General features: G+C 45.0%; 3 protein-coding genes across 4 annotated transcripts; 2 read left to right on the top strand and 1 right to left on the bottom strand.

The window, feature by feature from the left end:
- Positions 1 to 8,813: 8,813 nt before the first annotated feature.
- On the top strand, positions 8,814 to 11,911 carry LOC117844581 (outer envelope pore protein 16-3, chloroplastic/mitochondrial). Of its 2 annotated transcripts, none has more exons than XM_072292173.1 (3): positions 8,814 to 9,055; positions 10,495 to 10,824; positions 11,456 to 11,911. In XM_072292173.1, exons 2-3 carry the CDS (start codon positions 10,500 to 10,502, stop codon positions 11,566 to 11,568), a joined length of 438 nt encoding a protein of 145 aa, XP_072148274.1. In that variant the 5' UTR covers positions 8,814 to 9,055; positions 10,495 to 10,499; the 3' UTR covers positions 11,569 to 11,911. The 2 variants fall into 2 exon arrangements, with proteins under 2 accessions (XP_072148274.1, XP_034581190.1); XM_034725299.2 differs by having other exon boundaries at positions 8,822 to 9,036.
- Positions 11,912 to 12,346: 435 nt separating this feature from the next.
- On the top strand, positions 12,347 to 15,294 carry LOC117844580 (rhodanese-like domain-containing protein 9, chloroplastic). The gene is made up of 7 exons (XM_034725298.1): positions 12,347 to 12,525; positions 12,610 to 12,875; positions 12,945 to 13,095; positions 13,577 to 13,662; positions 14,112 to 14,216; positions 14,297 to 14,432; positions 14,951 to 15,294. Exons 1-6 carry the CDS (start codon positions 12,485 to 12,487, stop codon positions 14,368 to 14,370), a joined length of 723 nt encoding a protein of 240 aa, XP_034581189.1. The 5' UTR covers positions 12,347 to 12,484; the 3' UTR covers positions 14,371 to 14,432; positions 14,951 to 15,294.
- A 735-nt stretch (positions 15,295 to 16,029) lies between these two features.
- Positions 16,030 to 17,922, bottom strand: LOC117844579 (small ribosomal subunit protein cS22). The gene is made up of 4 exons (XM_034725297.2): positions 17,505 to 17,922; positions 17,074 to 17,175; positions 16,684 to 16,980; positions 16,030 to 16,249 (listed from the first exon to the last, which is right to left on the bottom strand). Exons 1-4 carry the CDS (start codon positions 17,799 to 17,801, stop codon positions 16,211 to 16,213), a joined length of 735 nt encoding a protein of 244 aa, XP_034581188.1. The 5' UTR covers positions 17,802 to 17,922; the 3' UTR covers positions 16,030 to 16,210.
- Between the last annotated feature and the right edge of the window lie 4,902 nt (positions 17,923 to 22,824).

The raw sequence follows: 22,824 nt of genomic DNA, 5'->3' as shown, positions 1-22,824 counted from the left end.
TGGATTTCGGAGAGAAGAAAGAAGAAAGAAGGGAGGGAGCGAGCCGCCGCGGGCACTCTCGCCCGCCGGTCAGCGTGACGGACAAGTCCGCGCCACACTTGCCTGCCATGAGCCAAGGTGGACGGCATGCACGTGGTGAAAAACTCGTATTTCTACCGCTCCCGCGCTTATCATTTCACCGTCCGCCATTTTACTATCGTGCGAGCAGAAGCTCGGGTGAGCAACGCCAGCGCCAGCCAACACCCTCGCTCCACCACTCCTCTTCGCGAATCCGCCCGCCAGAAGCTCCGCTAGCGCCACCGCGACACCCCACGCCCATCCGTTTTCCGGTTCCTCGCCGGCAAGCCCCTAATCGCCACCGTTCTGGTCCGCTAGCCACCACCACTGTCCTCTCGGTGAGCTCCTCCGTGCTAACTCTTTCCCTTCGATTGTTTGGTCCTCGGAGCATAGCTAGGTCGTGTAGAGGCCATAGGTCACGCCGAAGGCCATTCTTGCACGGCTGCTGAGCCTTGCGCCGGCCGGCCACCGGCCATGGCGCTGCCACCCGTGGGTGCGTCGTGGCCTGGGGATGCCCCCCAGCCTGGCCACGCCGTCGGGGAGGCTGCCACCGGCGAGTCCCGCCCCAACCCACCGTGCCCTATCCCTAGCGTGAGGAACAAGGAGAGCCTGCTGCTACGGCCCCACCTATTAGCGACTTGGGATAGGAGAGGGGCCGGTTTGAATAGGATTTTAGGAGAGAGTGAGGGCCTTGGGACCCGCAAGTCAGTCGCAGGGGGTAGATAGGGGGTGAGTGAGAAAGGTTTTTCGGGGGGTTTGGATAATCATAGGTTTTTCTTTTGTAGATAAATAGTTTAAATTCGTTTATCACCATTTAATTCATTAGAAATTGTAGAAATGTCAAAAATAGTGAAACCAATTTATTAGGATTGTTTTATTTTCCTTTATGCATTAAAATTCTTAAAACCTAGGCAAAATAATAAAATTTAAGTATTTATTTAATCCTTTTGATTAAGGTATTTAAATAAATGCTTAACCTTTATTAAATGCATAAATTCTGAATAATGCTTTGTTATTCAAAGGGCTTAAGGTAGGTTAGTAAAGAAATTAAAAATTGTGGGTTAATTTTTATGGGTAGTTTAGTGTTGGCTTGCATTTTTATCATGAAGATATAGGTTTGTAGTCACTTATTTGCTTGCAACTTTATCACAAAGGAAAGTTGTATAGTCATGTGTTCAAAAGTTTGCATATCTAACTCCTGTATGTACTAAATCGTAGACACTGAAGCTCCAGAGGTGGACTTTTTGGAAATTTCTGAAGAACCTCCAGAGTTTGAGAAGGTTGTCGAGTTGATCCCCTGTGAAGCAGGATCGTCTGAAGATGCTAACTTTTTTTTTTTGGATCAAGGCAAGCCCCGGTGCATTTAAACCCATCTACTTTTGGAAATTACTATTCATGAGTCCAATTAATGGTTATTTCTTTATATGTGCATTAGGTCTAGGAGTTGATTGAAAACTTACTTTTTATGCACAATCCAACCTTGTTATTAAGGACATCTTTGCCACCTATTCAACTAATTAGTAACTATCCTATGCTTAGCAATGTTTAGATACCTATGAGTAACTTTGGTTACTCAACACTAAGGCTAAGATGGTCATACATGTTAATCAAGGAAATGGCTTGAGATTTTGGAAATGCGAATAGAAGCTAGAGATGGTAGTTTTGTCTGCTAAGTTAATGTTAACCTTTGATCAAGTGATTTTACCTGGTTGCTTACTGGGTATAGGACCAGCAAAGCTCGGTAGGTTAGTTGGCTCTCTGATCGGGAATATTTCGTACCTGTGCTTGACGTGCTGGAGAATGGCAGGAGCGTAGCTTGAAACTCACATGGAGACTATGCTAGACGTGGGGTCCCATGTGTGGGTGCGTCCCTAGGTTCGGGTAGTCATATTCTCAATCTTTGGGTACGACTAATTGAAAGATTGTTGTGTACAACCCGTACAGTTGTACATAGCTGGTGGTCGGGTATCTCTTGCAGGATGTAAATCGGTCCGGATTGCCGCAATTCTCGGTTATGAATGCACTTTGATCATTGTTAAGCATGGTAGTGTAATCTCTTTGAATATAATATTTTTCCTGGAATTAATATATTGTATGGCTTAGTCCCATTGAGTGCTCAAAATGTTTTATTCATCTAGACGGGTTAGGTAAAAATCAAACTAAAATAAAATAACAAAACCAAGGTTCCACTGATAGTAAGCTTTTCTGCAAAATGTGAGTCAGCCAGTACACCAAACAACTATCATTCAGTAAAAGAGAATCTATCTATATTGGTTAGTCAGGTCAGACTTGCTGAGTATTTCGTACTCAGGGGATCCTTTGTTGTTGTTTTAAGAAACCCAGCAGGGACCCACCGAGGAGGAAGCTCTGAAGAACTAGGGTATCTCATGAGTCGCATGATACCCAGAATAAAACTTAGATGTTTAATTACTTGCCCCAGACTGGTTTATGTTTGAAACTCTCAGTAATGGTTTAACTTGCACTGTTAAGTTTCTTTCAATCTATGGTTTGTAATAAATCGTACCTCTGGTATGTATGTAAAAATGTAATATTTGTTGATGCTATCTCATCTTGGAAGCGATCCTTATGTATGGCTATGGAATACACCATGGAGATTTTTGAGGAGTTCTGTGAACCCTCGATGGACTACCGGACTTACACTGTTTTAAGTGCGTTTTGGATAATTGCTATTCTGACATTAATTAGGCATACTTAAGCCAGTTTAAGTTGAGCGGTTCTACCATAGGGGCCGCGCTTATATAAGCGCCGCACGTAGGCACCAGGGCGCTTGCCCCTTTCATTTGTTGTGCGCCCGCCCGAGAGCCAGACAGAGAAGAGGAAGGGAGGGGAGGGGAGGGAGAGGAGAAGAAAGGAAGGGAGGGAGAAGGAAAGAAAGAAAGAAAGGGAGGGAGGGAGGGAGGAAGGTGAGATTGAATGCCTATTCCTCGCGTCGTTACAGGTATTTTTTGTAATCCCCTAGTTTAGTTAGTTTAGTGAATAGATCTAGAAGTAGATAAATGTAGTAGTTTAGATAAATGTAGTAGTTAGTTTAGTTAGTCTAGTGGATTTGAGATATAGGAAAATGTAGGTTAGATAATTTAGTGAATTTAGCTTAGGGATTTAGTTGACAGTTAAATTAGGTTGTTGATTTAGGTATATTAAATTTAGATTAATTTTATTTGCAATGCTATGGTTATATTATTAGATTTAGTTAGAACTTTTGTGCTTGTAGCGTATATTGATCGGGTAATTGCTTATGATAGTATCACGTATATTTTGTAAATGGCTATGATAGTATCGTGTATATTCACTAGGTAAAATGAAATGAATTAGTTCGTAAGGTTAGTTTCTTTTAAATAGTTGTTAGTGTCGATGACAGAATTAAATGATTCCACCATTTATTAAAATGAAGGTGTCATTCTAGTTAACTGATTTAAGTTATTGAGAGTAATTTGGACTGCTCGTTTCGTGTATGTTGGTAGGCATGTCAGATAGTTTATATTTCCAAGTGTTCTATAGTCCGGGGGAGGTTAGATATGGTCCAGAAGGGGTAGATTTGAGTGGATTTCAGTATTTCTTTAAGTATTTACCAAGAGGAAGAGACAGAACTTGGGGGGCATATGCAGGTGGCTTTGTAAGGATTTTGGTATTGATAGAGATCAAGTGGATGTGTCTGTGAGAGCTGTAGTGAAGAGATGGCCCAACATAAACTTTTGGGAGCTGCTCCCGCTTGAAGGAACCCCAAGCTACCGAGCTTACGTAAAGGCTTGCACGAGGCACGGTTTACCGCTCATATGGTGTGTTCAACTGTTCACGAAGCCTGGGTCTAGCAGTCAGATGGAAGAAGAAATGGAAGGTGCTGAAGTTGAAGCTGAGGAAGATGTGGAGAGTACTGATGGGGCAAATGAAGAAGTTGATGACGATGGAGAAGAAGGGGGAGATGTAGAGAATGATGTTGCAGCCCGTGAGCCAAATGGGGAGGCTGATGAGGGGGAAGAAATTGCTGAGTTAGTTCAACAGGTGGAGAGGGAAGGAGAGGAGACCAATGGTGCCATGGATGATGACTCATCGGATGAGGAAGATGCTTATCCTGTCCTGTGAAACTGGTCAACTTATGACCATTCCACCCTGCAGGTCAATGTAGGGGAAAATGTCCCTTGGGAGTATAGGGAGAATGAGGTTTGCGTGGGTGCTTTGTACCCTAGTGGGGATGAGGTGAAGGCATCTGTGAAGCGATTGTACACTTTATCGTTGCAACGTCAGTTCAGGGTAGAGAAGAGCAACCCGACAGTGTATGATGTCCGCTGTGCGAGAAATGATTGCCCGTTTAGGGTGCACGCATACAAGGGGAAGTGGAAGGATTACTGGGAGGTGACTAGAGTGGCTGAGCACCAATGCTTGTTGGATGAATTGGAAGAAACACATCGCAACCTCACTGCTGATTTTGTTGCTCAATATATGTATCCTCAGATAGTGGAGAATCCCAGCTTCGAGCCCAAGTCGATTGTTTGTGTCATAGAGGAGAAGTTCAAGTACAAGATTAGATAAAACAAAGCTTACCGAGTGAAGCAGAAGGTGCTGGAGGTGAAGTAGGGTACGTTCGAAGCATCCTATGACAACCTCCCTGTCCTGTTGCACACCATATGCCAGAGGAACCCAGAAAGCTTCTACGACGTGAAAGCCTATCCATGTGCTCAATTTCCAGGCAAACAAGTCCTACAACGGTCATTCCTGACCTTGGGTCCTTGCATTGAGGCTTTCCAGCGATGTCGACCAGTCATTTGCATTGATGTCACATTTCTGACTGGAAGATATAAAGGAACAATATTGGTAGCTATTGGGTCCGACGGCAACAATCAGGTGTTGCCACTTGTGATCACATTTGTGAAGAAAGAGTCTGGAGATAATTGGTATTAGTTCCTGGAGAGGGTGAAGAATATGATTCTGAAGGACGTGGAGGGGGTTTGTCTCATTCATGATTGGCACAAAGGCATTCTACAAGCAATCGAAGACCTACAGAGTGGAAGTGTCAAGCGTTGCGGGGTGGCGATATGGCCGGACTTGAAGAGTAGGTGGTGCACGAAGCATATGGGTGCAAACTTCCATAGGCAATTCAAGAACAAGAGCCTTATGACATTGTTCAAGCATCTATGCAGCTAGAATCAGGAGAGGAAATTCAACCTGCTATGGAAGAAACTTAACAACCTAGACAAGAGGCCGGTCAACAGCGAGGCGGACCACCCTGTGTCCGTGGAGGATGTTGGGCTCGATGGTTCGAATGTCAAGCAAAGACGAGGAAGGTCCATCAAGAGCTTCTCACAGTGAATTGAGCATGAGCCGAAGGAAAAGTGGGCATTACTCTTTGATGAGGGAGGTGGTTGGTGGGGTATAATGACTACAAACCTAGCTGAGGTTTACAACTGGGTAGATGAAGAAGTCGTACCCGGACTTCGTCGGTCAGTTCGACGCTCTTGTCGATACCGATGTGAGGTGGAGACCCTACACCATGGACGAGGTGTACGCTCGTGCCCCGTATGGCCTCTCTTCGTTGTGCCATCAGGACATGGACTACTGGAGGCCGATGAGGCCACTGGTCTAGGACATCCACGTCGAGGACTACGCGGTGCACCGTGTCATGAGATAGTTCTGCCTGTACCAGCGGTCCCCACTTCCTATTACATCAGCAGTCCCGGCCACCATTCACAGGTACACCCCACCCTTTCATTCTCCTTCCAATAAAAATTTTCGTTTATCTAACCCGCTGCACAATGGTTATGTTAGGGCTACCCATCAGGGTGGTGGTGGGCCTGGGCCCAATGGGGTCCGACGATGGTTCAGTGGGTCGAGATGTGGATGACCGCATTAGACGAGGTTTGTGTAGGAGGACCGTGCGCACGACGACGACACTTTCACAGCGTACCTTCGTTGGTTCTTGCCAAGGACCAGGATGCCAGTCACGTACGTTCCGAGGCAGCCACCGACGGAGACCGTGCTTTTGATGCAGACGTACTCGCGCTTGAGGGACGTCAACTTCGACGTCGCGGTAAGCTTCTGCATCATCTCTGTTACTCAACTTGCATCATGTGGTGTGGCTAACTTGAACCCTATCCTCTTGCCAAAAGTATGACGTTATTACAAAGGTCGCCACTGAGCTAAGGTATGGTGTCAAGCACTTCTACCAGTTGTCTGTGGAGCAGCACGAGACGCTGTACAGGAGGGCCTTGGGTGCTTGCAATAGGTTCCTGTGGGCCGTCAGCTGCCGTGGCGATCACGCGGACATCGTGCCTCCACCACGGGCTGCCTACCCCCGTTTGTCCTCTGCAGCTCCTACTCACCAGGCGGGTACGTCCTCTCAGCCACCCATTCGTCCGCTGTACCCTAGCCCCTGTACTGCACCACAGGCACATGCACCAGCAGCCGGGCCGTCCTGGGGCCCACTGACACCACCACCGTTTTGGTATGCCCCTGCTGGCCCGTTCCCTGTTCCGCAGTACGTGACCCCAAGAGGTACATGATCGTTATTTTGTCATATACCATTGATGAAACTGGCACCCTATTCACCTTACTAACTTATAATTTCTTAACACAACCCGCAGATGTACGGAGCTTACAGTGGAGCGAGGCCCTCTTTTGTTGCACCAGGCATAGAGCTACGCCACTACGGTGCGTGATGAATACATGTTTTCTATTCCATTTTAAATACGCAACGAAACTAACAATACCGTTTCTTTGGTTGGATAACAGGGTTCGCAGACTGCAGAGGGGCTTCGGAGGACTCCGTCAAGGAGGAGGGACAGAGGTCCAACGTCCATGCATGGGTGGATGAAATGTTGAGACCCAAGCCTGATGTATCGGTCCTTCACAGTTGGGTGACGCCCCGGAGGCTCCTACACAGGACGGGACCTAGGACTTCGTGACACCACCTGCAACCGCAGCAGGACGTCCGCCTCGTGACGTTGCCCCACGGGAGCCCTTGACGTACAACCAATACCAGACCAGAGAACGCACCGGGCAGCGAGGCGTGGTCATGGTCGTGGTGAGCCTCATTTCAAGCGAGGACGCATTTAAAGTGTACGACCTCTTTTATCTTTTGTAGCCCGGTGTAGGCTATTATGTGTACGATTTTGGTACGATGTGTGATAATTCGCAGACTACTTTATGTAGGCCGGTGCAGGCTATGATGTTACGCAGTGTGTTCTGTGTACATTTTGATAGCTAGGCCGGTGCAGGCTATGAGATCCATGCTTGTCCGTTTCCATCCATTGTAATCTCGCTGGAAACAGCTATGTATCTAATGGCTGGGAGTTAAATCATTTTCAATTATTTCGTTCAATCACTCTACCTATCTCAAATTACAAAGTTACATATTGCAATGGAACTACATATTTTATTTTCAAAAATGTCATACAAAAATAAAGGAAATATATTTAAAACAGAGTTCTTGCCTCAAATTACGAAGTTACATATTGCAATGGAACTATCTATTTACTTTCAAAAATGTCATACATAAATAATGGAAAAATATTTAAAACAGAGTTATAGCCTCAAATTACGAAGTTACATATTGCAATGGAACTACATATTTTACTTTCATAAATATCATAAAAAATAAAGAGAAAATAATTAAAGCAGAGTTATAGCCGGTTGAAACGGCTATAGCCGTTTCAACCGGCTATAACATCCTAACCCGGCTAAACCGAATGCTAGCCACTTACCACCGCTTGAAAAGGTGGTAGGCCGCCTACCGCCGTACGAAACAACGGTACGTGGCCTACCGCCGTCTCAACTAGTGAACCAAGCCACGACGGCGCGGCCGGCATCCTTCCGCCGTTAGTCCTACCGCTATTTGGTCTGGCAGCATAGATCTATTTTTGCAAATTTTTGGTTCGACTATTTATTTGTGCAAATTTGTAAAACAATATAAAAATAAAAAAATTCATGACACGACGATTGCGTGGGCTCCTTGAACTCCTTTGAGCACGGCAAACAGTTCGGCCCAGCTCGATATATAGCGATTAGCGAAAAGAAAAAAAAAATCCTCTATAAAAGCAAAAAAGAAAAACGAAAGGCGGGTAGAGGCCTGTTCGGCCCAGCTGGCAGCCTGGCACATGGTCGAAGTAGGATTCAACACTCTATTAGTTGGATAAGGGTACGTTTGGTTGCTCGGACGAGGGTAGCCTGGCTCGTACCAGCCAGCTTGCTAGGCTCCCAGAGCCAGGTCGAGCGCATGCGGGAGGGGGAAACAAATCAGATTACCTGTGCAAGAACTCAGATCCAGAGCACCTAGGAAGCAACGAAGGAGGGAGGGGATCAATACAACGCGAATCGATGAACCGAATCAATGAAAACGAGAGGAAGAGAGGAGATGGGAGCACCTCAGATCTAACGAAGAAGATGAATGGTGACCGATGGGAAGCGGAGGCGGCGGAGAGGGGGATATATCTGCGGCGAGTGGCGCGAAAAGGGGAGGTAACCCTAGCGAAATGGCGCGAGCTCCTGCTGGCCAACTTTTCACCTCCCGCGTGTCCGCCGTTGCACCGTGGGAGCTAGGCCCGGTAGAAACGGTCGCTCGCCTTGTATCCGCGAAGCCTGGCCGCGGGGGGCATTTTGCACGCGTAGGGTGTGGCTCGAGGGGTCGAACCGGCAACCAAATTAAAGAGGGTGCATGCGGCGAGCCTGTTCACGCCGGTGCAGGACAGCAAACAGACCCTAAATAAACCGAGAGCAGTAAAAAAAAAGCAGAGGCCTAATTTTGCAACTTAGACCTAATCTTCTTGCGGCGCAAGCCAAGCCTCGCCTCTCCTTCAGGAGGACTGGAGGAGAGGGGGAAGCCGAGGAGAGGACGGACACGGGCACCGCAAGCGAAGAGGGGAAGGCAGGGCAGGCTGCCAGGCAGCGCATCGCCGCCGACTCGCCGAGCACGACACCCGCCTGGATCCTCCCGCCCCGTGCGCCCCACCGGCCGCCACTCGCCTCTCGGTTCGCTCCCTTCCTTCCTGTACGTTGGTTACCAACACCAACCCTCGTTTGCTTGCTTTGCTTGCTCGGATTCGATGGATTCCGTCGTGCTCAGCGCTTATGGTTCGGTTTTCTTCTCGATCGGGAGTACGGAGTACCCGAATCCTTCGTCGTTATCTGCATTCGATTCAGTTAATCGTGTATCACCCTCCATTCCATGGTTCGATTAGGATGGCGTCGCTTATTTCCCGAAACTTTGGAGAAGAGAAGTCCCGCCCCTGAAATCCGCTGATACTCAGATGATGTTTTGCCCCTTGCGGTGTGGAACACGTTATTCGAGTTGGCGTAGAGTGCGTCTATTTGGAACTGCTTGTTTCGTTTGTTTCTTAGATAATGTTAATTGCTTAGTCTTTAAGTGCGGTGCATTAATCTGGAACAGAGGCTCTCCGCTTTCGTTGCGATTCATCCAGTTGTTTTTTGATGAAATTCGTGAAGTTTGTGTGTGGTGGTGATCATCCCACATGTGCGTTGGGATCACTTCCTTCCTGAGCCTTTCAGCCCATAAATAGGATAATCCGATCATGCCGTGGCATTTTTCTCTGCTTGTGGTTACAGCACTTCTGTTACAACATCTTAATAGTATTGAGTGAATTCTCTGTACGCAAGCCTGGCTTTTAACACTGTTAGGCATAATGATGATGTTTTCTTTTTATGTGAGCTAATGCTGATTTACTTAGATATTGCTAATTAAGAAATACTAGTAATGTAAATCATTTGCATCAGTTTTTTAGTGTGAATGTGAGTGATATTGGTGAGAATTGATGTGTTTCACTGCTGATCATACTTTTAATAAGGGGTTGTGAATGGTTATTCTTTTCATGTTCACATTGATGAAAGAACAAACACTGTGGATGCGTCATCCAAATCCAGGGTTGCAGTGGAACATGTATAAGTTGAAATCGTTAATAAACTTTTCAGCATTATATGTTATCATGATTCCTGAGATGCCATTTTCTGGAAATGTTGAGTTGCTCAACCATATGTGTTATGTATATAGAGTGTGTGCTGTCTATCGCTTCTGCAAGCTTAGGTGCTACAATGTTTGTGCAGATGTATGAATGGAATATATACAGCAGTCATGCTTAGACTTCTACCTTTTCATATGTTCGAGGCCAGGACCTAAATTTTCCCTTTACTGACTAGAACCTTTTGTATTTTGAAGTCAAATGTAAATAAAGGTAGTGTAACTTATCATTGGTATGAACCATCAAGAACAGGACATTGATATAACTGGATATCTTTCATATCGCTGATTGCAAAGCATAACATCAATATTGGTTCCAGTTTGTGTCATTGTTTCATTAGTCTGTGCATCATCAACTTAATGCGTTCTGTGGTTGATTGAATTTAGTAATACTCATTGTGATATCCTGAGTTCTCATTCTCTTGTTGTACTATCTGTCATTCTCTGGTTGACAGGGAGCATGGAGGATTCCAACTTGAGAGGTTTGGTGGGTGAGGAAATTGTCATGGAGACAGGCAAGGCTGCAGGCATTGGTTTAGCTGCTGGCAGTGTGTGGGGTGCACTATTTTCTATGCTGCACGATGGGCCTCAGGTTGGCAGTAACATCAAGTATCCTCAGCTGATCAGAACTGGCAAGGTGTGTGGGCATTATGCAGCTAACTTTGCAGTTATTGGAGCTACATATGTTGGTGTCGAGCAGGCTCTTGAAAAGTACAGGATGAAGAAGGACATTTTCAATGGTGTTGCTGCTGGTTTTGCTACTGGTGCTGCTATGGGTTTCAGAGGTATGACGTTTATCTTGCTGCAGTTATTATGCGTAGCCTGAAATGCCACCAAGAACACATTCCATCAATGTTATGGAATATGTGTTAACTTTCGGTTAGCATTTCTATGAACTGCTGTTGATGCTATTTTATTTGAACTCTTTCTATTTATTTCTTACCACCTGTTCCCTCAATTCCCTAATCAAGTTTGTGAAATTTCTTATACAGCATAGTTGAAATTAGCTTCCAACTCTAGGGGAAATTTAGTTTTTTGATTAGTTTAGTTGCATTAATGAGAAATGTCATATCACAAAGGTTACTTTGGAATTAGATTTGGTGTATGCGATTCTTCATATATAGGAGAATCCTGTGTTGTCAGAAGTTCTATGATGTTAATTACCTTTGGGAAGATTTCAACTTGAAACAATAAGCAATGCTTCAGTGCTAATTTTGACATAATTTGTGCCTACATATATTAAATATGGAAGGAGTAGGCCATTTTTTGACATAACTCCTGTTACTCTCCCACTCTGATGGTCCTAATATCCGCTCTGATGGTCCTAATATGTGTGATACTCTTCTTGCATTGTGCGAATAGCTTGTTGATGAAGTAAATACGAATTTGTTAATCTGACATTGCTGTTTCATGCAGTTGGGAGCTCCCGGACAGCTGTCTTGTCAGGGTCTGCGCTCGCTTTGACTTCTGTACTGCTGGATGTCACTGGAATGAGAACTACTAATGAAGAGAAAAAAGGCCACCACTAGCCATCCTGAATGGGAAGAGCAGCATCTGTTTCAGAGTTCCTTTACTGCTACAGACATGCTAGTAGACTAGTTTTTTGGTCAATACCGAAGAGTTCCGTTTCCATATAAGCACGCAATGTAGTCTGTTCATATTAAAGGTAGCAGATAGACTTAGCAATGGTCCTGATCTAAAATGTTTGGAAGTAATTTTCACCATTACTGCTGGTTGGTGCTCTGAAGTTCGAATTGTAAATCCAAGGCACTGGTTTGTCTGTCCAGGTAGCGTCGGGGTTGCCGATTTCGAACTCTGCACTGCGAATTGCCCTATTTCACAATTTATGCAAGTGGTGGATGGTTTCTTTCATCGGTGTTTAATCTGCGATCTTATTCATTGTTGGTTCTTGCTGATGTTTGGTCCATGTTTCCGTATGTGATGCCATCTGCACATTTGTAGTTGCAGTGGTTGATGCTCATCTATGGTATATTTACCATATCGTAGCATCTTGATAGATTGTTGCTCGGCATGCTTGAGATAAAGTTTAATTTCCTAGAAAAAAGTTTCTCAAAAAGTTTTACAGATTCAGCGGCCATGTACAATACAAGATCTTGCAAGACCTTACCAGGCTGGTGGTCTGTCCAGCACAAGTGTCCAAAACAAGAGGAATCAGCACAAAAGAGGCGCCAGGCACACAAGATCCACATATGCCAACTGGGACCCACTCTACCGTTCTTCCCGCACTCCACCGTGGATCCTACTTGGCGCAATCCCATTGGCTCCCTAGATTTCGCTCTTGCTCTTTCAGCAAAATCCATTGCTGAGCTCTGCTCTGCAGCTTGCTGCATCTCCCCCCAAAACCTTCACAAAATCCCCAGAAAAAAATCCATTTCAGAACCAAAAAAATTCGAAAGGAAGAAAAAAATCAAGTGAAGGTCAAAAATGGCAGTTGTTGGCCTATCCACTGCTTTCTCTCCTCTCAGGTGAGCTAAGATTTCTTCTCCCAGTCTACTCCTCCCGGTCTTCGTTCTTCTGAAATCTGGAGGATTTGTCTGCATGTTTCACAGAGGTTCTTGGATAGCCGTGAGGATCAGGCCGGGCTGCAAGCCCACAGGAGTCAGCCTGTCCCCAAGTAGGAGGAGAAGCTCCTGCGCCGCCGCCGTCTCCGTCCGCGCCGAGGTGAGCTTCGTGGACGCCGACGAGGCGAAGAGGCTCGTCGCCGAGGAGGGCTACACGGTGCTGGACATCAGGGACAGGACGCAGCGCGAGAGGGCCTACATCAACTCCTCCACCCACGTGCCCCTCTTCATCGAGAACCAAGACAACGACATTGGTATGGGAACAAACTCCCTGCATTTCTTTTTTGTTACAACGTTTTGTTTAATTTTGTTTTGCAAAAAAGGGACGATCGTGAAGCGCCAGTTGCACAACAACTTCGCCGGGCTATTCTTCGGACTGCCCTTCACCAAGCTCAACCCGGACTTCGCCAAGACGGTGAAGGACAAGTTCAAGCCGGAGAGCAAGCTGCTGGTTGTATGCCAGGAAGGGCTCAGGTTTGTGACCGAGGAATTCAGTGACAGTCATATGTTCCTCTGTCAGTACATGTTAAGCTAGCAAATTGGACACTCAGTTAGTTGCTTACACAGTTATACTGTACTTTGAAAGGTGCTCCATGTGATTTCAAATGTAAGTCGTTTAGGACGTTAGCACAGTTTCCATTTTTAGAATTTGACTAGTTAGTTTCTACCAATACATGTTATTCCAAATGAAACAAGAGTGATGAATTATCCAAAGTGATTTTAGTAATGAATCGAGGTGTAGCAATTCTATGTTCTCAGTTTATATAATTGTCTAAATATTTATATTTGAAACTTTAAAAGTTCGACCAACACAGATAATAAAACAAACTATTTTGCAATCAGAGAGGATAATAAAGTTTGTATAAGAACAGGATTCTTATACTTTACATGGGTAGTTGGATGATCTGGTATCAGACTATCAGTTGCTTATTTGCTCCGCCCTTGCCTGCTGAAGGTCAGCAGCAGCTGCAGATGCACTGGAGAGAGAAGGCTTCCAAAATATTGCATGTATCACATCAGGTCTTCAGACAGTGAAGCCAGGTACCAAACGTTAACTTCTTCCACTGACTTATTTTTAGCACGTGTCACATCGAATGTTTAGATACTAATTAGGAGTATTAAACGTAGATTATTTACAAAACCCATTACATAAGACGAATCTAAACGGCGAGACGAATCTATTAAGCCTAATTAAGCCTAATTAATCCATCGTTAGCAAATGTTTACTGTAGCAACACATTGTCAAATCATGGACTAATTAGGCTTAATAGATTCGTCTCACCGTTTAGATTCGTCTTATGTAATGGGTTTTGTAAATAGTCTACGTTTAATACTCCTAATTAGTATCTAAACATTTGATGTGACGGGTGCTAAAAATAAGTCAGTGGAAGAAAACGGGGCCTAAGAAACATATCAGCTGTTCACAGGATCTGTTGATGCCTATTGTTTTCAAGTTTCTTCTTAATAAATATTGTACCATATCTTTGCAGGAACGTTTGAATCTGTCGGGAAAACTGAGCTGCAGAATGCAGGAAAAGCCGGCCTCGTAACTGTACAAGGAAAGATTTCAGTAGTTCTCGGGACTGTACTTATCAGTAAGATTACTTGACTACACTATTTCAGACAAATTTAGTGCATCAGCTCCTCACCCTATCTTATGGGAGCTCATCTGCAGGTGCCTACCTGTTTATAACATTTTTCCCGGACCAAGCTGAGAAGCTCTTTGACTTGGTTGGCATCAGTTTGTAATCACAACTGATGCCCCATTCATATTGGTGCTCCAATTGGAGGGTCAATGTTTCCATAATCAGGTAATTGTTTATTGGTTGTGTTCTCTGAAATCTACGTCAAACTATGTTCATTCAGAGATCACTGTCCTCAAAGAAATTGATAGGCTGGAACTATTAGGTGTCGAGATGAGTCATATCATTGATTCTAAAGTTTATTTATGCATTTCAATCCAACTTTTCGGACTCTAATGACCTGATATTTTACTACTGAACTAAGTGCTCGAACTTCAATAATATTTTATTTAATTTGCAGAAGTGCAAATGCATTTGCTTTACTTTTGTAACATCTTACTAATATCATCACAGCTGCGAAAGATCCTAAGATAAATACTATTTGATGCTAATGAACTTAATAGTGCCAAGAACAGTGTCCGTCCTATAGCAAGCTAGAGGACCTGGTCAACAGTTCAAGTTTTGATTTTCACCCAAAGATTTGTGGCACTACCTTCAACAACTAAGATCTGAGTCAATGCCACGTTATTGCAGCTTAGTTAATGCTCCAATGCAAAGTAATCAGATATGTTTCCCATTTCCTGCAGGATAACTGTATGATCAAGTCGACTTAGAGGATTTCGGGCTGAAAAGATTGGCTCTGTGTACTATATAGGGAGTTTTGGGCAAATCAGAGCATATTGTTCTTCGAAACATCTTTTTTTTTCCTCCATGTACCTCCTTTTCAATTGTATGCTTTGATTCATCTGTTTGTATGTGTTGCTTCATGGAAGTAATTACGTCTCTGCTGATATGATTCAGGATTTTAATAGAAGTGTTTTATCCAACTTGTCATGCTCAGATCCACCGCAGAACATTGATTCTGAAAGATTATGTAGTACTTGATACCAATTGCAGTTGCAGATGAAGTGATTGTGAGCCTGAATGCAAATTCTTTGTTCTCTTCTGATCTTGCACTTGATGAGATGGTTGTTCCATTGCGATACAAACCAGAAACACCATGAATTCTGAGGAAGAACCTTGCGGTTCATGATTTTTCTCTTCTTACTTTCCCAATATGTTTTTTCTATCTCAACACAAATGCTAGTCCAGTTTGTTCCATTGTCCTCCATGGCTTCATTCAGTGAATAAAACCAAGTCTAGGTCATGTTATGTTGCAGATATCTCAATTCTTTGGTTTCTGATGATTCAGAAATCTTGAGGTACCAACTGACTAAAGGGAGATAAGAACTAAACATAAATAATTTTTTTACTGCAGCATGAAAGAAGAAATACAACATGCTGCATAAGAATTTTCACTTCTTATTTTTCTTCAAAATAACTTTAAGAACACAAATACAGTTTGGTTGAGCAGTCACATTTGGATGACTCGACTGCTGGAGCACAAGGCTGAGCCATGGTCCCATTGAACCAAATAGTGTTCAACAAACGAATTTTGAATATCCAAAACACAAAGAACAAAGGCAATACTATTGAACACATCTCGCTAGGAAATCTTACAGAAAGTCAGGGATTGAACCAACAAAACAATATTGATGGAATGTATAAGATGGATATAATTCAAGTTCATAAAGATGGTATATAACAAAAAATTGCGCTGCATTGTGTAACTAAATAGAAGCGATGTAAAAATAAAAGGTCCAAATGCAATCATATGAACAATGACTTTGACAAGAAAAACTCTTCACATGTACTGTTATCATACGAAAACTGTTTGATGGATTGAAATTACATTGAAGGTCTTGAACACTTTTTTATCAAAATCTAGCCTCCAAGTATCTCTCATTCTACATGTATTCACCGAGACATGCCCCCCACCTTCAATGGTCATGCAAATTTCTGCTAATCTAAGCTCTATTCACACGAATGGGTTGTCCTTCCAATTCCTGAAACCACATTTAATTGTACAGCAATAAGACATCAGCCACATGCTCGTGTAAGGTTTGATATCAAAAGCCATGCCAATTTTTAAGGCATCAGAAATCTTTTGAATAGCAAATCTAGTAGTTAATGGTCTTAACTCATGTGATGAAATACTAAGGTAAAAGAATGGACCAGGATATCAATATAGATAAATAAGGTTCTTTCAGCAAGACATGATCGAACAATATGGCACTACTTAACATCATGTAACTCTAGTCTCTAACTCATCTGTACACATAAACACTAAGAAAGTTAATTCCATCTATCTTTCACCGAGAAGATAACATACGGATTGCAACACAGCATTTTGCTTTTGTTTGGCAAATAGGGAATATTTTATGTGTTAGGACTAGCAAACAAAAAGCAGAAATGTATAAAATATGCAAGAGAAGCTTACCGCGTTATTGAAAGTAGCAACAGCAGCTTCAACTTCTTCCTCGGAAGAGAAGGTGACGAAGCCGTATCCCTTGGATTTTGAAGTCCCAGGAATGTGGGAAACCGTGGCACTGAGTATCTGCCCCTTTTCAGCGAAGAAATTTTTAAGAACTTCCGTTGTCACAGTCTTCGCAAGATTACCAACATAAACCTTGTACTGACTATCCACAAATACAGGCTCCGGTTCTGGTGCTGATCGATCAATGTTCGGTAAGAAGCTCTCTGTGACGTTCACTTTAATTTTTCTACCACCAACCTCCTGGTACAAGAAGAAGAAATGAGTCATACCAAAGTTCATAAATATACCCTGGGGCAGAGTTTCAGATGAAGGACGGTAACATTTGATGCTTACAGTCTCATTGAGAGCCTCAATTGCAGCATTGGCCTCCTCCACGGTGCTCATCGTGACAAATCCAAACCGCCGGCTCCGATTGGTGTACTTGTCATACATAACCTGCACGAAACAATTGGGCATTGCAATTAATTCGGCGATTCAAATTATCGGACCATATAACCCTGTCTATTATTTGATGAAACAATTCGACAGCACCAGTACAAGCCACCAAAACACACACAGATTACTTTTCCGAGAACCAGAGCGATATTGGAGCAAGAAGTAAATTAGAATGAATTTCTTCAGGGGAAAAATAGGGTGTGAAAGACAAGAAAAATAGTTCTACCAAAAATTGGGTGTGAAAGACAAGAAACAAGAAAGACCAGGAGATGAGACAGGTCCAATCTTGGAATGGGATAAGGCACTGCAGAAGGAACTTGTTGCGTTACCTCGGCCCGCTCGACGGTGCCGTGCGCGGCGAACATGTCGCGGAGCTCGTCGTTGGTGACGGTCCGGGGGATGTTCCCGACGTAGAGCTTCCGCGCCGCCACCTCCGCCGGCGCCTCGAGCACCGCCGAGGAGGCGGCCACCCGCAGCGCCAACCCCCGGCGCCAGGCCTGCGGCGCCGCGGCGGCACGGAAGGAGAGGCGGGCGGGGGCGGAGACGGAGACGGAGGCCGAGGCAGGGCTCCGGCATCGGAGATGGAGGGCCGGAGGGGTAATCAGAGAGGAAATGGCGGTCGCCATTGTCGGGGAGGAAGAAGAGAGGAGAGGAGCGAGCGATTGGGAAGGGAGGAGGCGAGGCAGAAAAGCCTTATCCGTTGTCGCGAGAGGGTTTGGTGTTTAGAGCAACCCCAACCCACCTCTCATCCCACCCCCTACTCTTCTTGTAGGAGAGAGAAACGCAAAAAACCGTCTCCAACAGAACTCTCATTTGATTCCTAAGTTTAGGACTCTCATCCGTGCGGCCAGACCTCCCACATTCCCACATCTAGGAGCCTCGGTCCGGACTCTCATCCGAACGAGAGGAGCAACCGGTGGCCTTCAATACAAGGTTGTACATCGAGACGTATCAGATATGGAGGTTACTGCGTAGTCTACGTAGCAGGATAGGGACTAGCTAAGACGAGGCAGGGACCTCTCCAAAACAATTCAATCCAACCAACACACAGGATGTAGGGTATTACACAATCTAGCAGCATGAACCTGTTTAAATCGTGTATTCGAGTTTACCTTCGAGTTCCTGATCTCGGTGAGCCCCACGCACTAAACACTACCTCGGGCACCCTTCCTCGGTACGTTGCCGGGTCTAAACACCGACAGCTGACGCGCCAAGTAGGGGCTATCACTGAGAATCCATTGGCGAACTCGATGGCCCAAGTCATCAAGCTAACCGTCACGTTCGAAGCGGGCGCGACGTTCATCTTCGGCTCCTAAATTTGTGTCACATATGGTGTTAGAAATTTTCAGTACCACATTGCGCCGATCCCGGAGAAGAAGCAACACGTCATGAAGTTTCAGCGTCAATCTTTAGAGGATCTCGTCAAAAAATTCGACGAATTTTCAATTTCTGACTTAGTCAGAGGCTGAGGGGACGAGTTCAAGTACAACTCGACTTCTCCTGCTAGTTGGACTTGTTTTTACGAGTCGGCACTTAAACCATCGTGCGAATCGGACTACAACCCAAGTCAATTCTCGTTCGGACTCTGAAACACGGGTGCTATTTACCAAGCTACCCTATCCAGATCACAATCCAATCCGACAAGGATATGATCGAGGATCCCCGACTACTACTCGGATCCAGACGAGGAGACGTCTTTACAAGGTCCACAACAGGGCCTTGTAATCACATCGACCTCATAAGGCAGATTCATCTACTAGCCCAACATGAAGCCACCTGCTCTCGCTATGAACGACGACTCATGCCTTATTGCCTACCTTCATACCCTCCCATACCAGGAAGGAACTCCTCTGTCACTCATCTATGAAGAAGGCGGGTCCACGAAGGTCATCACGTCAAGTTCGGGAAGTTATTCTCCGAAATGAGAACTCTTCACTCTCATTGCTGCACAAGAAAGCGAAGAGAAAGAGCAACTAGAGAGAAATTCACGGCACGAACGTTACCCGGATGATGTCTCACAGGATGAGCTTACCGCCAACGTTGTCGGAGAAGAAACTGAAGCTCAAAAAACTCGACGACGAGCAAGAAATGCTGCAAGAGCAGAGCATCGCCGCCGTCTTGTAGCAAACCTGCCAATCATGAACTTGGATCATGCGTTTGAAGCAGTTTAATCGTGTCAACATCGTACCCTTCTTGCCACCATCATATCCATTGATCTTATTACTCGCGCAATGCCACAGGACAAAGACACCAGATAATTGGCTGAACTGGCAGAGCACGCATATGAACAACTTAATCAGCAAAACCTGATATGCTCAGTTCCACACACCCCATCCTAGCATGGCAGTAGCCATAGGCGCACTCCATCCAAACCAAGTAAAATTGGAGGCACGAGACCAAGCCAAGTCGAAGCAGAGGGTAATCGGGCGAGACCCTTGGGAGGTCGTGGCCACCGTAGGGATAACCAGACCTGAATGCCTAGTACATGATCTCTGTCACAAGATCAACGCCGGCCGTGACGCCCATACAATCATTGACAGACGCCGCCGTGAGCGCGAGCAAGAAGTTGAGTACCTAGGAGAGGATTCTGATGGATTTCCCACCTTCTTAAGACGAGTAAGGAGGATAGTACTACCCGAGAAATTCAAACCTCCGAGTATCACCAAATACGATGGCAAGTAAGACCCAATCCAATGGCTGCAGTGCTACTCACTGTCAGTATAGGCGGCAGAAGGGAACGATGACACCAAGGTCATCTACTTCCCCATGTGCATGGTGGCAGCACCACCCACGTGGCTCAAGTCATTAGACAAGAACTCCATCGACACGTGGAAGGATCTTAAGGTGGCATTTACCAACAACTTTGCAGGGGAAATGCAGCGTCCAGGCAATATGATCGACTTGTCTCAAGTCAAACAACAACAAAGCGAGACCTTACGTAGTTACCTATGTTGTTTCTTCAACAAGAAGGCCACAATCATGGACATCATAGAGTGCGACACCATAGATTGCTTCTAAAATGGCCTCTATGACCGCTGGATGTTCCAAGATTTTAGCAGTTGGCAGGAGACGCCTCGAAGATATCAAATCTATTAAGATCATGATACAAGCGTAGGAAGACGAAGAAAAAAAAGAGATCGAGAGGTTTGAGTCTAATTGCAATAAAAGCCAGAACAACAACAATCAAAATAATGGCCAGCGCAATGACAAAAACCGCAACGATCGCCCTAACAATAACAACCGAAATAACTACTAGAATCGCAAGAGAAAGCTAGATAATACTGTCGCGACAATGTCACAGTCATTCAAGAAAGGTGGCAGGAATCAAGACAGGACTCCATTCAACGAGCTCCTGAAGAAGTAGTGCCCATGACACCCGTACCATAAGCACTCTGTGATGGACTGTTACAGTCTACGCAAAGTCATGAAAGATCTGCTGGAACCTTCTAGAACTAAAGACAAGAGCAAGGCCAAGGAAGACGAATACGATGGTGATAATGGCAAATTCCAGAACCCTTCCAACACCATCAACGTTATCTTTGGCGGCACACCGGGTACTGTTACTAGGCGGTCCTAGAAGCTCGGCCTCCAAGAGATCATGTCCATTGAACCAGCAATGCCTACGTTACTCAAATGGTTTGAGGTGCCAATTACCTTCTCTAGGAAGGACCAATGGACTATTTTCTCAGACTCGGGACGATATCCTCTCATCCTGGACCCAGTAGTCGTGGTCTCTAGACTCTCCAAAATACTCATTGATGGCGGTAGCGATCTCAATGTACTCTTCGCCAAGACACCGAGGAAGATGGGCCTCGACATTACTGACATATTCACATCAACGAACTCTTCGTTCTATAGGATTATCCCAGGCAACGTGACTGTACCCCTCAGACAGGTGGTTTTGCCAGTAACCATTGAGACTAAAGAACACTACCGGAAAGAGTACATATGGTTCGAGGTGGCAGTCTTCGAAACATCATATCACGCTATCCTCGGAAGACCTGTATTGGCCAAATTCATGGCCATCCCGCACTACGTGTACCTAGTACTCAAGATGCCGGGACCCAAGGGAGTACTTTCCCTGCGCGGAGATTTGAAGAGATCATACGACTGCGACACGAAAGCCATGGAGCTAGCAGCGACTACTTAAGTGCCAAATTTAATGTTGCAAGTCTTCACCGCTTCCAAGAAATTATCCCTGTTAGAACTTTAAATCCAAGAGAAGAAGTCAGGGGCAAACAAGGTCAAGCCGACAAGTGAAGTAGACATAAAAACCATTGACCTTGAAACTAGCGATAGCTCCAAGGCAGCCCTGATTGGCTCCGGGCTGGATCCCATATAGGAAAACGCGCTCGTTAGCTTCCTTTGGACCAACCGTGACATCTTCGCGTGGAAGCCATCGGATATGTCGGTAGTGCCCAGGGAGTTGATTGGGTACTCGCTGAATGTGGATCCAAAAGCTACACCAAAAAGACAATGTTTACGCCATTTCGCCCAAGACAGAAGGGAAGCCATCAAGAAAGAGCTGGCCAAAGTACTCATGACGGGCTTCATAAAAGAAGTTTATCATCCAGAGTAGCTGGCCAATCCCGTCCTGGTGCAAAAGAAAAATAACAACGAGTGGAGGATGTGTGTCGACTACACGGACCTCAACAAGCATTGTCCAAAGGATCCCTTCTTGCTCTCTAGGATTGATCAAGTCATCAACTTGATAGTTGGATGCGCCCTACTCTATTTCCTCGATTGCTACTCGAGGTATCACCAGATAGCTCTTAAGGAAGAAGATCAAATCAAGATTGCGTTCATCACCCCATACGGAGCTTTTTGCTACACTATAATGTCCTTTGGGTTGAAGAATGCAGGCGCTAACTCTCAAAGGGCAATTAATCCAGGAGTGTTTCAAGAAATAGCTACACTGCAATGTAGAAACATTTGTGGATAACGTGGTCATGAAGACCAGAAATCCCGATGATTTGATTGCGGATTTGGAAGAAACCTTCGCAAGCTTGCGAGAATTCCGGTGGAAGCTAAATCCAACAAAATATGTTTTTGGCGTACCCTCCAGAAAACTACTCGGGTTCATCATCAGTCATCGAGGAATTGAAGCTAACCCTGAGAAGATCTCCACTATCACTGATATGCACGCCCCATCGTGTATCAAAGACGTCCAGAAGCTGACTGGATGCATGACGGCCCTCAACAGATTCATCTCAGGGCATAGAGAACGGGGATTACGCTTCTTTAAACTACTCAAGCGGCAAGACAAATTTCAGTGGACCGAGGAGGCAGATCAAGCCCTGCAATAGTTGAAGGACTTCTTATCAAAGCCATCGGGCCTCACGGTGCCAATTCCTAATGAAGACTTGCTGCTCTACATCGCCGTGACTACTGATGTCGTCAGCATGGCGATCGTGGTTGAAAGACCAGAATAAGGCCATGTATACAAAGTACAGAGGCTCGTCTACTTTGTCAGTGAGGTGTTTTTTGATTCTAAAGCTAGGTACCGCCAGTCCAAAAATTGCTATACGCAGTACTACTCACCTCGCGGAAGCTACGACACCACTTCCAGGAACACAACATCTCCGTCGTCATGGACTTCCCGTTAGAAAAAATCCTCCACAGCCAGGATGCAACAGGAAGAATATCCAA

The sequence above is a fragment of the Setaria viridis genome, chromosome 2, assembly GCF_005286985.2.
Source record: "Setaria viridis chromosome 2, Setaria_viridis_v4.0, whole genome shotgun sequence".
Lineage (NCBI taxonomy): Eukaryota > Viridiplantae > Streptophyta > Magnoliopsida > Poales > Poaceae > Setaria > Setaria viridis.
This window is presented reverse-complemented; position numbering and strand designations above follow the sequence as displayed.